Source organism: Sinocyclocheilus anshuiensis, unplaced genomic scaffold (assembly GCF_001515605.1).
Source record: "Sinocyclocheilus anshuiensis isolate Anshui unplaced genomic scaffold, SAMN03320099.WGS_v1.1 scaffold733, whole genome shotgun sequence".
In the NCBI taxonomy this organism is placed as follows: domain Eukaryota; kingdom Metazoa; phylum Chordata; class Actinopteri; order Cypriniformes; family Cyprinidae; genus Sinocyclocheilus; species Sinocyclocheilus anshuiensis.
In genome coordinates, this window is record NW_015539923.1 from 1,051,869 (window position 1) to 1,067,209 (window position 15,341).

A 15,341-nucleotide genomic window follows, 5' to 3' on the forward strand; every position below is an offset into this window, starting at 1 on the left:
AATTAAATAGTTCACCCAAAAATGACAATTTGCTTAAAATATACTCACCCTGATGACATCCAAGATAAGTTTGTTTCTTCATCAGAACAGATTTGGAGAAATGTAGCATTCCATCACTTGCTCACCAGTGGATCCTCTGCTGTGAATGGGTGCCGTCAGAATGAGAGTCCAAACAGCTGATAAAAACAACACAATAATCCACAAGTAATCCACACCAATCCAGTCCATCAGGTAACATCTTGTGAAGTAAAAAGCTGCATGTTTGTAGGAAACAAACCCATCATTAAGGCTTTTTCCTCTACAATATTGATTTCTCCAAAGAAAAAGTTCCTGTCTGAATCAGGAGAGAAATATACACAGATCAAGCACTGTTTACAAGTGAAAACAGTCCAAAAGAATTCTAAACAAATGTGTAGGTGGATTAGATTTTTTACTTGTATTTTGGCCAGAAGTTTAAAGTTAAAAAGCCTTAATCCAAATCTAAAGCCTTCTCCAAATCTGTTCTGATGAAGAAACAAACTCATCTACATCTTGGGTGGCCTGAGGGTGAGTACATTTTCAGCAGATTTAAATTTTTGGGTGAACTATTCCTTTAAAGTTTTAATGTCATTAAAGTGTTTGCACATTTTTTTCTTTCTTTGTTAAAGCTTTTTCTTTAAAACAACTTTTTACAGCAACAAATAGAGAATTTTGAAAGAGGGTGGTGAGATAGTTTACCAACTAGAGCCAGGGGTCGGCTTTAACCCAGCTTATCATCCTGAATCAATCTTTTTATCGTGTCCAGTCCTATAGAGCGACTCTGTAGTGTGTTACTGTGATCAAGCCTGGTGCTCAGGTAGCTTCATGTGAAAACCAGGTGCACATCAAACCTCTGAGAAAATATCAAAGGTTGTATACTATAAGGCTATGACTGATAAATTGTATATTTTTAAAAAAGATATCACTTAAAATGTTTATTAAACTATTATGTTAAAATCTTTGGGGGGGGGAAGCATTTGTGTTTTAAAAAGATCTGGTGGATTATGTTTGTGTTTGCCACTTAGAATTCATGTTTTCTGTACTGCATGTCATAAGAGATTCATATGTTTATGTGCAGATATCTATAAAGAGCTTTTATCAGGAGTATATCTCACATGTACAACTAATATTTATGTTTCTATTTTCTTTGTTCAGTTTTGAATCACAAAACTAGTTTTTAATTACAAGTATCTACATATCTGTTTTTTTCAAGGCATTATTGGAAATGATGTCATTCTGTGCTTAGACACAGAAATGACAGAAAAGCAGCAAAAAAATGTATTTATAAATCTATTTATTCATACAGAGTAGGAGAATGAAAAGCTTTATTGTATAGTTTGCACAGCTGTTTATTCATTAAGATGTGCTGATCAAATACAGTCTTTTCTTTGTGCACACCTGCTCTGACATGTTGATGGGACCGTTCAATTCACGAACGCTCCTCTACCACGTACCACGTCAAGCCAGAAGCTGTTCATTTGCTAGGTTAAATTAGTACGTAGCGACATATTTGTTTCCAAGAACATAGCGACACATTTAATCCCAGCAAGGGGCCGTATTCTGACTGTGAAGTTGTGAAACTGCACTGCATTTTTGTGAAAATGCACCATAAACTCCATCCTTGAGTCCATGATTTCAGTCTAACATGAACTTCTTGACTTCAGTTTCAAACTCCCAGAAATTCATCTTAAAAAACAGAAGCTAAAAGTATCTGTCAGAAAAGAAAATGCTGAATTTCATGTATTATTTCTCAAAATATGGCCTTGTGATGGTAAAAGCAATGGTCCCATCTAATAGGTTTTTACAATCTATATTTGTATTGAGCACTCTTAGGAAGTTTTATATAGTGTAAAGACACTTGATACGTTCACATTCATATCCTGTATAAGCAATGTCACTTAATCATATCTCAACAATCATTAAACGTGCGGAAAATAGAATATAACGTGTGTGTTTGTGTTTCAGTACCAGTGGGTTTAAATATCACAATGGCATTAAAGACTGCAATCACTGGCATATTGATTAAACTTGACATTCAAGTGTTGACTCACAAATCAGTACTAATTATAAACATTAGCATTTATTTACATGAACAAACATTAACAACTCCATTTATCAAAAGCCCAATTAGAATTGACATTAGTTATATTAATACGAAAAATTAATGCAAATTAAAAGCAAAACAGATAAAGCAACAGATAAAGACATTTACTAAAGTCTCAAATGAATTATATTTAATGTCTGAAGGCATGATCAAATAAATATTGTCTCAAACAATATTTCACAATTCTACAGGTTTTTTTTTCAATAGTTATCAAATAAATGCACCTATGGTAAGCATAAATGAAAAAAAAAACTACTGACCCCACACTTTTGACCTTTTGGTTTTCTTAACCAAATGTAATAAATATAAAACAGTATATATATGTACATCTCTGACCTCATATCAGTTCAATTCTATATTAAATACTTTGTGGAATAATTTTTTTGTTGCTGCAGTTGCTTCATACCTAACAACACTTCTCATTCATGGTTAAATCATAGTAAGACACAGTCTCTCATGGCTTATTGCTTTTTTAACCCCCAAACATCCCCTATACCTGAATGTTCCTCTCAAGCAGGACCTTGTGTTCTTCCAGCATTCTCCCTTTGTTTCGGCTGAAAGCTTCAGTGCTGCTCTCCAGGGTCCTGAATTGCTGCTTTCACACTGGATGCTCTCACTCTTCAAAGCAATCACACAGAGAATGACAGTCCGTGCACTCTGGGGTGCTCATGAATGCCAATGAATATGAGCTCCTGTAATGATTTCAACAATCAGATATTTTGAAAACCTTCAAACAGTTCTTAACAGTGTGTTAACAGTTCAGATTTTTTCTGACTACACGATTTCTATGAATGTCAACATTTAAAGAGAGAGAGAAAAAAACATTTGAAGTTCATTCACTCACCCTCATTTCATTCCAAACTCTCATTATGTTTATCACAAAAGGTGAAGTTTTGACCAATATCAAGATCAGTCTTTTCAAATATAAAAAGCGAAGGAGGACCGGGGCTGTAAAGTTCCAAAATAACAAAAACCTTTAATAAAGCATCATAAACATACCTTAAAATACTTGTGCTCTACATTCTGAAGTCATACAATAGCTTTGTGTGAAGAACAGATCATGATTGAAGATACTATTCAGTGAAAATCATGACAGTCAAAATATCTGCAATGATCTTCAGAAGAAAACAATATTTATATATTTATTTCAAAACACAAATACTGTTGATTTCCAAATATACACACAACAAAACCATATGTCATCTCCTGACACTCATTTGGCTTCATAATAATTTATGCAAAAGTTACGTTCTAAAAGAGCTTTACAATTTTGAGATGACAGATTTCCTCTCACTCAGTTCCTCTTTAACACGAACAAATGGAAAAAAAGCAATAAAAGACAAATCAATGACTTGTCAAGCTATCATTTACAAATGAATGAACATATAAAGTATGTGTTACCTCACTCTGCATCAGCTTTAGGATAAGTTAATGGAAGGTGGGTAGCAAAAACAAAAGCATTCCGACTGAATAAATGACAAAGCACCATTGTCTGAAACTTCATAGATGATTATGAATAGATGCCGTGTGAAAAAATCTCTTTCAAACTTTACAGTTCCTGATTAGAAAAACATTCGCCATAGACATACACGTGACATTAACTTCCATATGAAATGCAGTTCTCCCGTTCCCACCAAGAACGATAACTATAAGGTGGTTTTAAAAGTCGTTCTAATCTTAATCTTAAAGGACCTCAAACCAGACCACAACAGTAATAATGACGCCGTGGAAAGATATCGTTGGGATCACGTTCAGGGCGTTTTTCCAGTTGATAAACCATAAAAATAAACAAAACCCCAACCGACTGTAAAGCGCGCGCTCCAAAGCTTCACAGTAATACATAACGTTATATGACCAGCTGTTTGGACGTGTCTAGTTCACACGATAACTTAACTTTAGTTAATAATTAGGTTTTGAACTGAGAAACGGTATATTTAGAACCACTTTCAGAACAATTATTTCCAGCGGATGAACGTTAAAACACTGACGGCCCATCAGAATCCATCCGACTTTACAGAGCTCGAGCATTTAAAGCGTTAGACTACATTTACTGCAGCGCGTGCTTATAACAACAGAACGTTATTGTTCGTTGGTGTGGACGCTAATATAGTTCATATCGTTCTTGGTGTGAATGGGTCTTAAAAGAATAGCGGAGTCCACTTAACTTTAACGATAACAGCATGGACTTAAGTATCGTTGGAATCTATTTCAGAGCGATTTTTCCAGATAAACGATAAAAACATTGACAGATATGCCAAATCAATGCAACTTTTTCACAGAACTTCACTGCAGTGCTTAGAATAAGCACAACGTCATTCTTTGTTGATGTGGAGTTGTAGATGTATTGTTATAGTTTTAATGAAAAGTTATAATTTTCATTCTCAGTGTAAGGATATGTTCTATGTGCATGCAAATAAATTACTGTTCTGTTTAAAATAATCTTATAATTTGTCCAAATAAAATAAAAAATGACCAAAAGAATCATTAAGAGAACCATTTAGCAAAAAATACTTATGACTCTCATCCCTAATAAATGCATTAATAATACATTTGACTACAGGACATAAAACCCCTGTCGTTTCTCACTCCTGACTGCTGAATATTCCTACTTCCTTAAGAAACAGACATATTTTTAGAGTCTGATCCATTCTGAGTCCATAAGTAGGTGGTGTACCACTTTCTAGGGAGAGATAAAATAATTACAGAAGTTGGACAAGAACTTTAGAAAAAAACGTTGATGGATGAGGCTGTCTGGTGGATGCAAATGAGAGGTTGAGAGACAGAGACAATCCATTTAGGCGAGAATATTCCAGTTTGCTTCTAAGTACTTGTATTCCTCGTTTATCCTTTGCTTAGCGTGTTTGGCCCCAGGCTCCACAGTCCCAGAGTCTGGATTTTTAATGAGTGTCTCCTCACAACCATCAGACTGACAGGAAACAGTGTTCCTGTTACATAGTAGTCTCTTCCCATTCCAATTCTACATCACCTGAGAGAACAAACATGACAAAACACGTTTCCATCAAGACAAAACAGAAGAATGACAGATATCTTTAACCACCTGCCTTCACTGCACTGCACAAGTCATTGAATGTAGGATGTATTTTACCCTCCATTGCATCCAGCGAGTCCATCTTCTCCAGAGCGGAGTAATTTACAAACCATATGGACTGACTGTTTCCTTTTGCAGACAGCAGATCCAGAGTGCTTTGATGCAGAAACATGTACTGAGCCTGAGAGAGAGGCAGATATAAATATCTGAGCAAGAGAACATGATCATCTTACACAAGTCTACAGAGACGGAACTATTTTCACAATATAAAGTGAAATCTGTTGGTTTTAAATAGGTTTACCAGGTTTTGCACCATGCACATCCTCTCACTGCGCAGCTCTGCGACCAGGCCATATATATCCACAAAATCATGATCCCTCACATGCTGAATGAGATGATCCAGGGCTATAAACACTCCAGTCCTGCCCACACCAGCACTGCACATAGAGACATTACATACATGTGTATAAAATTGACATATATGTAAAACTAAGACCATGAAACAAAATTTTGTCACTTGAAATAAATCCTAACACATACTGTATCATAAATCTTACTATGTACTGAAATAACTAGATTCTAAAACTGAAAAAATGAATAAAAACTACATATAGAGCAACTAATAATAAAAAATAAAAATAAAATTACAAAAACTTTAAAATTAAAATGAAAATATTTATTAAATATACTTTATATTATATAAATTATAGTAGTATCTTAATGATACTAAAATAATACTGGCCAGTCCAATTGAAGCTTGTTTTGTAAAATAAAATAAATAAAATAAAATAAAATAAAATAGTAATTGTGAGAGTTTAAATAAGAAAATATGTGAGACAAGTATAGAAATTGAGAGAGAATTCTAAGAAATAATGTTGCAATTATGAGATATAAATTAATTTGCAAGATATAAAGTCAATTAGCCAGAGGCCTATCTGAGAGATATAAAGTATCAGTTGTGAGATATAAAGTCACATTGTAAAATACACAATCACAATCATGAAATAATAAAGTCACAATTGCGTGATATGAAGTTGCAATTAGCTTTTTCTTTTACTCTGAGGCAAAAATGGACTTCCATGCAACTCAGACTCTAACATAAACATGCACCAGTAGCTCACTGTAGAGAAAAGCCTCAAGACTTCCTGTTAATCTAATGGGCAGATATACGCACCTGCAGTGGACCACGATGGTTGTGTTGTCATGGCCTCTATGTGAGCGAACCGCTTTGACAAACTGGATGAGTGTGGAGCTGGACTCTGGAACGCCGTGTTCTGGCCATGAGGTGTAGTTAAAATGATGAACAATCATGTAGCTTCCGTGCTGGAGAGAAAAAGAGAGAGGAAGGGCTAAATGTGTCCTTGGGGACTAATCATCTATTCATCTAACCACCCACATCTGTGTGTGTTATTGTACATTTTTGGACTTGTATAAGGCCATAGACATACAGTACTCAAGTATGCATATGCAGAACTGAATACACAATCAGCACATGCAAGCATACCGCATGCGGCCCCATGATACATACATTTCTGTGGCAGTAAAAAATCTCAATACTTCTGGGAATGACAGAGTTTTCTTTAAATTAAACTGGATGCCATTTAACTGGACAAGTAAATGCAACTAGCTAGCAATAAACTTCAAAATGTTTTACCCTCTCCACTCTTAGTGCCCGGACCGTCCAATCAGGATGCACATCCTCTGTGAGTTTAGTGATTATGATGTCAGCAAAAACAGTGACGGGTTTATTGTCCTCTGGCCAGTACTGATGACAGCGGATCTGAAACATACAGCCACATTACATTTACAGTTTATCATTATAATGCATATATTTCAGCAAATCACTGTCAAACATTTATTTAATTGTGTTTTAATTGTATTTACATTACATTTATATTTAATCATTTAGCAGACGCTTTTATCCAAAGCGACTTACAAATAAATGAGGACAATGGAAGCAATCAGTGTACATATTACACATACTCTTAAGTGTAAAAAAGTGTAAAAAGTTGAAAATAAATAATGAAAAATAAATAAATATATAACCAAAATAAATAAATAAAAAACGTAATTAATTCAGATGTATCAAATTTCATATTATTACTGTTTTTATTTTACTTTCTAAAGACTGGCTGGAAATCACATTTATTATTATAATATATTATATTTATAAAATATTATCATATTTAAAGCCAAAAGTTTTACATTTCTCCTAAAGTTCATACATGAAACAACACTGTAATGGTGGGTAGAAAATGTATAGAAAGTAAATATTTTATTCATATTTAGAATATTTATACTTTATGTATTTATATTTATCTAAATGGGTTTTATACATTATATTAGAAAATACAAAAAAAGTATATATTTTTTCTCTTTATAAATTAGTATATATACTTTTAATTAACATATAAAATCCATTTACGCAGTGAAAAATATAAATATATCTGCTTTTATATTTTATGAATGAAGTGGCTCACAAAGACATTATGGTATTTATGAGTCCATGGCATCAAAACTAGAGAAAAAAGCTGTTCTTTGCGGGACTCCAATGATTCTCCTACGACATCAGACTGTAAAACCTTAGAACATATTTTTAAGATTATATATGAGTATATAGAGTACATACAGTCGAACCAAAATTTATTCAGACACCTTCAACATTTCTCACATGATCACAGTTTATTCACTATAGTTTAGAAAATGGTAATAAAATATGACAAGAACTCAGAGTTAAACTGTGTCAGAACAAATTCATCTTGATAATGTCAGATAACTTTGATAGAAAGGTATGTAATGAATTAGGTTGAAAGTACATAATTAGATAATATCAATTTACCAAGCAATGCTTAATTTTGTCCAGTCTGTGGTGTAAAAAGGTCGCATTAGCAATTAAAGAAAAAACACTTAAGCAAAACATGGTCAGGTCAAAGTGTCTGAATAATTTTTGGTCCGAAATTATTATCAATATTTACTGGTAGTCCACAGTATGAAGAATTTTTGGGAATAATATGTCACAGTTTACTTTATTTTGCTATCCTCACTTACATAAAAGTGTCCTGCACCCACTAGTAAAAAGATATTAAAAATTATATCTGGTCTGAATAATCTTTGGATTGACTGTACAAACATATGTCTAATTGGCTACAGTGTTTTGTTCGATCACACACATACACACCCGGCCCTTCTCAAAGCACTGAGTGAGCATGATAATGGTTTTGGTCCCAGTCTCCCAAATCATCCTCCAGAAGTCTGCGACGGTACTAGGCAGAGGACCCTGAGTGGCTATAAACTCATTAGGACATAGATAGCCCTGAGACACAGAGACAAGACACAGCACAGGAGCTTAGACCAATTCAATTAAAGTTGAGCTGCAGTATAAAAGAGAGAGACAGCTGATATGTGGGCTGATCTCAAGCGCTTACGGAGACGAAGCTGGCATTGATGTAGTCAGACCCCGGCATTCCTGGCTCAGACAGTAACTTCACTCGGTTATTGTTATCTAAAAAAGTTAAAAGTATGTTTATATAAAGAAAGCCTGGTGAGTTTTAAAGAAAGATGTTCTTACCCTCATGTCATTCAGAACCTTCATGACTTTCTCGGAACAAAAATAAAACATTCTGAATAACAGAGCTGCCTTTTTCCATATAATAAGCATATTGCACAAAAAATGCTTCTTGAGCAGCAAATCGGCATATTAGAATGATTTCTGAAGGATCATGTGACACTGATGACTGGAGTAATGGTGCTGAAAATTCAGCTTTGCATCACAGGAATAAATTACATTTTAAATGATATCAAAAAGAAAACCGGTATTTTAAATTGAAATATAATTTCACAATTTTCCTTTTTTTTTTTTACTGTATTTTACTTTTGAATAGTAGTTTAGCACACAAGTCATATGGGACACTTTTGAGGTGCTTTTATGTCCTTTTTGGTGCTTGACAGCCTGTTAACATTCTGTTAAACCTCTCCTTTTTTGTTACACAGAACAAAGAAAGTCATACAGGTTTGAAACTACATGAGAGCTAGTAAACAATGTCAGAATGAATTTTTTTTCCCACAGGGTTTAATGTTTGTGAAGCGATTTTTGGAGCGATTCCACGGCAGGTCAGCGTCTGATGTGGCCAGATCCTGAAGCAGCTTCGGTAGCTCCTGAAACACACAACAGAAAACGTCCAATTATTAAACACACCGGGAAGAAAATCAATCAACCATGGAAAATATTCAGCAAAGTCATACGCCATTGAGCACATAACTCTATGTCCCCAATCAGAACGAGGTCTCACTGAAACTCATTTTACAGTTCACTAGTACTTTCTCTCTCACCCACCTACACACTTTAATGCTAAAACTTACAGCAAACTCCTCCTGAAACTTGGCATTGTCGTTGGCACAAAGATCTTCCACATGCTGAAGAAATGATTTCTTACTGATTGGCCTGGAAATGTGTTAAAAGAGAGATAAACAGAGCATGAAATATCCACAAAACCATAAATAATCATCATCTTCAACACTGTTACCACTACAGCAAGCATTATTTCTAAAGAACACCTCTTAAGAGCAGGTGGTTATGGGTAATCATCTGTTTTGGGGACTCACATATTTATTGAACAATAACAGAGAAAAACAAGAAAATAATATAAGAAAGGGAATAAAATATCAATCAGTCCATCAAGTCTCCTTCACTTACTTGAGAGATTTCCTGTAACTTAGCAGCCTGGAACATTAGACAGTAGAGAATTATTATGAAATTGGCCTTGCACTGAAAAATTAGGTTACTTTTTCACTTTCAGTGATAAATAAGAAATGAATCTATGTGAAGTTCACCACACGATCTAATTAGAGGAAGACACACAAACATAAAAGAATCGGAGAGTCATTCTATGTGATCTTTCAGGCACAAATACACAAAGCAGAGCAGAACTACAGAGCAGCATTATGAAACCGAACAGTCCCAAATTATAGCAAGGCAGATAATTTAGTGTGGCATATTCATTCATAATAAAACACATTCAACGCCAGGTACTAACAGTACAACATGCAACTGGGAAAATAAAACGTTTAATCTTTAAAACGAACGAAAACACTGATGCTACATATCATATGGGATCATGCATCATCTAAACACCAACATCTCTGTCTACTTACTGGATGACAAAAATCTCCTTCCTTCTAAAGAAAAAGGAGGAATACCTGAGAACAGAGGATAGTGCAAGTGTTTGAATGGATTAGTGAGAGTGAATGAATGAAAGAATGAATTCATTGTGAGAGTGAGTGAGTCATTGAGTGAATTAGTGAGTGAGAGAGTAGAAGACAAAATCACATATAAACTAGTGCTATCAAACGATTAATCGCAAATAATCGCATTCAAAATAAAAAATGTTGTTTACATAATATACATGCGTATACTGTGTATATTTATTATGTACTGTATATATGAATACAAACACATGCATGTATATATTTAAGAAAAATATGTTATGTTTCTATATTAAATATATTTATATATAATATAGAATACAAGAATATAAATGTATATACATGTAAATATTTTAAAAATATATACTGTATGTGTGTGTATTTATATATACATAATAAATATACACAGTATACATACATGTATTATGGAAACAAAAACTTTTATTTTGGATGCGATTAATCGCGATTAATCATTTGACAGCACTAATACAAACACAGATAACTAAAGTCCACTGCTCATATACAGTGTGTGTACAGTGTCTCACCGGTTAATCTTCTCCTCTTTGAGCTCCAGGTCGGCCACTGCAATGAGCTGATCCAGCTTGAACTTGGTCTCGATGATCTCTGCCTCGCGTGGAGAGTACGTCCCGCCTTCCTTCTGCCTGCGGTGGATCCTGGGATTGGAGAAAGTGAGTCTAGATTGTTAAACCAGGAAAACCAGAGGCTTTTTTTGGGTGCAAATACTATTTGAGTATGTTGCTGAACTCCTATATACAGCAACACTAAACTTACCTCACAGATCCGTATATAATCAGAATTAAAAACAATGCCAAGAAAAATGACAGCAGGACCCCAAGAATGATCTGCTCGTCTCTGGTCAGCAGGCGGTCATCTGAAATCACAGTCAATATTTATACCAAGCAGAAGCAGTACTTGTTCACAATGAAATATGTTGTTCTACAAGCCCAGCGTTATAGAAGGTACATGTATAAGAGTATAAGTACAGTACATTTTTGAATGCTTTTAAAATAAGTGTCACCAAGGCAGCATTTTTTGATCGGTAAAAACAGTAAAATTGTGAAATGTTTTCCATTTGAATATATTTTAAAATGTAATTTATTCTTGTGATACAAAGCTGAATTTTCAGCATCAATACTGATCCCAGCATCCCATGATCCTTCAGAAATCACTCTAATATGATTTTTTTGATGCTCAAGAAATATTTCTTATTAAAACAGGTGTGCTGCTTCATTTGTTTTTGCAAATCATGATGAATATGGAGTTATAAAGTTCTAAAAAAACAATTTACTTGCAAAGTTTGTAAATGTATTTACTGTCACCCTTGATCAATTTAATATGTCCTAGCTAAATGAAAGTATTAATTAAAATCTGACCCCAAAGTTTTGAGCAATAGTGTACATGAAAAAGTAGAAATGCTAACAAGCCATATAGTTTTTTGGGGGGAAATATATAATATAAAATCTCATACTAAAACAAAAATGAAATTATATTTTTGATTTGATAAATAATTTAGAAATAGAAATAAGGAAAAAAAGTATGAAAATCTGAGAGGGAAAGAGGGAAAATGTGAGCGAGACATCACAGCTGGTCTCAGTGCATTAATACTGTAACAGCCCTTGTGTGCTACTTGCGTCCATACCTGCGGTTCTGACCCTATCTGAGTACTCAGAGTCTGTGTACTGCCCACGGATGTTTGTTGCCCGAAATTTGAACCTACAACACAAAAATGAACAGGTTAAAAGACTCCTGGATTGAAATATTAATATTTACAACACAGATTAGTTGTGTGTGCATATGTCACTCACACATAATATGTTTTGGGTTTAAGGGGTCCGTTACAAAGTGTCCTGGCATCTTCAGACAGGCAGCTCTCATCTGCTCCTATAACGTATGTGTTAGTGTTTGTGCTCATGCGCTCTGCTTTCTCCGAGCACTTTGGGTTCAAGAAGCCCTCGTCAGTCAGGTATGGTGCAGTAGGGTAGAGGAAAACACTCTTCCAGCTGGACAGATTTCCGTAGTCCATCACTGCATCAACATCAGAAAAACAATATAACAATAAACCTTCCTAATGTTTTGAAAGAAGTCTCATTCGGTCACCAAGGCTGCATTTATTTGATCAAAAAATCAGTAAAACTGTAATTTCTATTTGAATATATTTAAAAATGTAGTTTATTCATGTGACACAAAGCAAAATTTTCAGCAGACATTAAAAATGATTTATGCTCAAGAATAATGTCTTATTCTTATCAATGTTGAAAAGTCCACTCACGTTATTCTGCACACTTAAGATGCGTTTTTTTCTTTCTACATGTTATCTTAAGGGTTTTTCCATTGTTTTAGTTTTAGTTTTAGTATAACATTATAATACCATTCATATTTTTACTTTTTTATAATTTACAGAAGAAACCAACCCGATGTTTAGTTGACATTTGAGGCTTAATACTATAGAAAAGCACAAAGTTTTTCAGTTAGAGTGTTTTCAGCTTGTTTATTTTCATATAAAAATACGCCATGCAGTTGCATAAAACAATGGTATAAACATAATTCAATGTAAATTGTGATAATCGTAATGATTAATCGCAATTACAATTTCAAGGGAATAATCGACAATTATGATTTTTGTCATAATCGTGCAGCCCTACTTAAAGTGTTAATTGCCTTTATTGCTAGTGTTAAATGTCATTTTATAATACCTGCTGGTTCAGAAACAATGACCTGGACTTTTTGGATTGGTCCATGGTCATCTGTAAAGAAACATTCAGGCATCTCAATGGTGATGGTCTTGGAGGTAGAGATGATGATACCTGCGTTGTTCAGAGCAGCCCGCGGCCTCCTCGACGGTTTGGGTGGTGCTAAATAAACCCGTCAGAATCTTAAATGGCAGTCACTTCAGGAAAATAGTACAGCTGACTGGTTTTCTCATACCTTTCACACCTGTGGTGACCTGAACCTCTGAACTTGGTCCTAAACCTGCTCCATTCACAGCTGCAATCTGCAACAAGTACAAAAGAAATGCATTTGGCCCAACTGTGGAAGTCAATAAACAACTTCAAGTACCATTCTGTGCAGGTGAAGTTTTAGTATTTAAAACCAAAGGAATGAAAACATGATTTAAAAGACTGATGCAAATATTGCTTTCCATTTTTGGAGCTGCCTTCTCTGTTGTTACCTAGATACGGTTTTAAATAGCTGCTGCTAGTGCTCACAGTGGTATCAGATGATGCAAACGTACCACAGTTCAGTACAATCTCAGAAAAAATGGTAAAAAAGCTGTCTTTCAAAAGGTATCTTCATATTTCAAAAATATGTACTTTTGAAGTCCTAATATGTACCTTTAAAGTACTAATATGTACTATTTAGTGGTAAATTGGGTACAAAGATGTACCTTTTAGCTTTTGTACCTCAGGGTACTGCCCCAGTGACAGCTTTGTACCTTTGTTTTCCTGTGAGTATATGAACGAGAAAGAGACCTGTGCATGTAGGGGAAGAGGCTGGAGATGCACTTTAGACCAAACAATCAAATCAAGGCTAGTTTCCTACCCTTATGCTGTAATTGAATCCACCCTTCAGTCCATCTATAATGGCCGTCATGGTGTTATTAGGGTTGCTGATCACAGGCAGGCTGTTTATGTAGAAATCCAGTTGTCCGTTTCGATAGATGGCGACGTGGTAGGCACTGATGTTTCCGTTCGGCTCATCCGGTGGAGAGAACGTTACATAAACACGTGTCACTTCCTCTGGGATCACTGTCAATGTCACGTTTTTGGGAGGATCTTTGGGCTCTGGGAAAACATGACCATGAATGTCACAGATAAGTCATGCATGCATGCATTCAATGGATATCTGATAATCAAGCATGCACAAACATCCTCACCGTCCTCCAGGGTTCTGACGAGGATGGGTTCAGATGCTTTGCCGTCTGTGCGAGCGTTGGAAAGCTGCCCCGTGAAGGCAGTGATGGTAATAGAGTACAGGGTAAATGCAGTCAGGTTCCCAACAACCACCGTCCTGATCTCCTCTGAATGCCGCATTAGGCTTATGTTATATCCCAAACCATCCAACTGAAAGAGGACAGAGAGAAATTGAAGAGGAAAATTTCAGAAAGTCAACAGATGAACCAGATTTCTCAAATTTATGAACTCACAGCAGCGATGTCAATGATGTATGAGGTGGGCCCTGAGATGACCGATGGTTCGTCCCACACAATCTTTAACCCAGTGGGAGAAGGAAACACTGATATGGCACCAGGGGGGGCATCAGGGTCTTAGACAAAAAGACAGAGAAGGAAAGAAAAAATAAGTGTTTGCTATATACATATGACAACCCAAGGGAAAATTATGTAGCTCAAAAGCTCAGGAGACTTAATAAATGTTTGCTCTAAGCTGCACTTCTCATATTGTTCCCACGTAAACCAAAGAACAGTCGCTGCAAAAAGCAAATGCTCAAAAATGGGTGGAAAAAAATGTTGATCTTGAGAGTTCTTGAATCAAAACTAATGGATTGGGCAGCGTTTCAACAACATTGCCCATTGATTTTCAGTATGGAACTAAAATCGTGAGACCTGATTCACAAGATCCTTGTACACTGCAAAGATTTCATAGCAGTGTCAAACAGAACTGAAAGACAAATGTTCCAAACACAGTGAAGCTCACAGAGGCCATGAATCATTACTTTCTTGCTCTTCCTTGCTCTTATTTCTCTCTTGTCGGATTTTTTTTATTCTAGAAACCATAGACAAATTTTGTAAAAAAAAAAAGTAATTATTTTACAAAATTATATTTATATTAATGAATCAACTCATAAATATATATTTATATAATAGTTTTCTTTATTTTCTATGTATTTTTGTATTTTCCGTTTTTTAGAATCTATAGACAAATTTAAAAAATAAATAAAAAAATAACATTTATATAAATACATTTATTATAATATAGTATAATATATTAT

The 15,341-nt window shown here is 34.9% G+C and overlaps 1 protein-coding gene across 1 annotated transcript in view; it reads right to left on the minus strand.

Annotated features, from left to right (window-relative positions):
- Positions 1-4,082: 4,082 nt before the first annotated feature.
- Positions 4,083-15,341, minus strand: part of LOC107686600 (phosphatidylinositol phosphatase PTPRQ-like) — a 29,861-nt gene continuing 18,602 nt past the window's right edge. Inside the window, exons 14-32 of the mRNA XM_016483661.1 lie at positions 14,539-14,657; positions 14,269-14,455; positions 13,935-14,176; positions 13,320-13,386; positions 13,088-13,246; positions 12,200-12,419; positions 12,034-12,107; positions 11,166-11,265; positions 10,919-11,047; positions 9,865-9,891; positions 9,531-9,612; positions 9,236-9,326; positions 8,597-8,673; positions 8,350-8,484; positions 6,826-6,951; positions 6,346-6,494; positions 5,473-5,608; positions 5,229-5,352; positions 4,083-5,108 (exon numbers count right to left, since the gene is read on the minus strand). Coding sequence (XP_016339147.1) covers positions 5,071-5,108; positions 5,229-5,352; positions 5,473-5,608; positions 6,346-6,494; positions 6,826-6,951; positions 8,350-8,484; positions 8,597-8,673; positions 9,236-9,326; positions 9,531-9,612; positions 9,865-9,891; positions 10,919-11,047; positions 11,166-11,265; positions 12,034-12,107; positions 12,200-12,419; positions 13,088-13,246; positions 13,320-13,386; positions 13,935-14,176; positions 14,269-14,455; positions 14,539-14,657 — 2,282 coding nt within the window. The 3' untranslated portion in view covers positions 4,083-5,070. The remainder of the gene's footprint in view (positions 5,109-5,228; positions 5,353-5,472; positions 5,609-6,345; positions 6,495-6,825; positions 6,952-8,349; positions 8,485-8,596; positions 8,674-9,235; positions 9,327-9,530; positions 9,613-9,864; positions 9,892-10,918; positions 11,048-11,165; positions 11,266-12,033; positions 12,108-12,199; positions 12,420-13,087; positions 13,247-13,319; positions 13,387-13,934; positions 14,177-14,268; positions 14,456-14,538; positions 14,658-15,341) is intronic.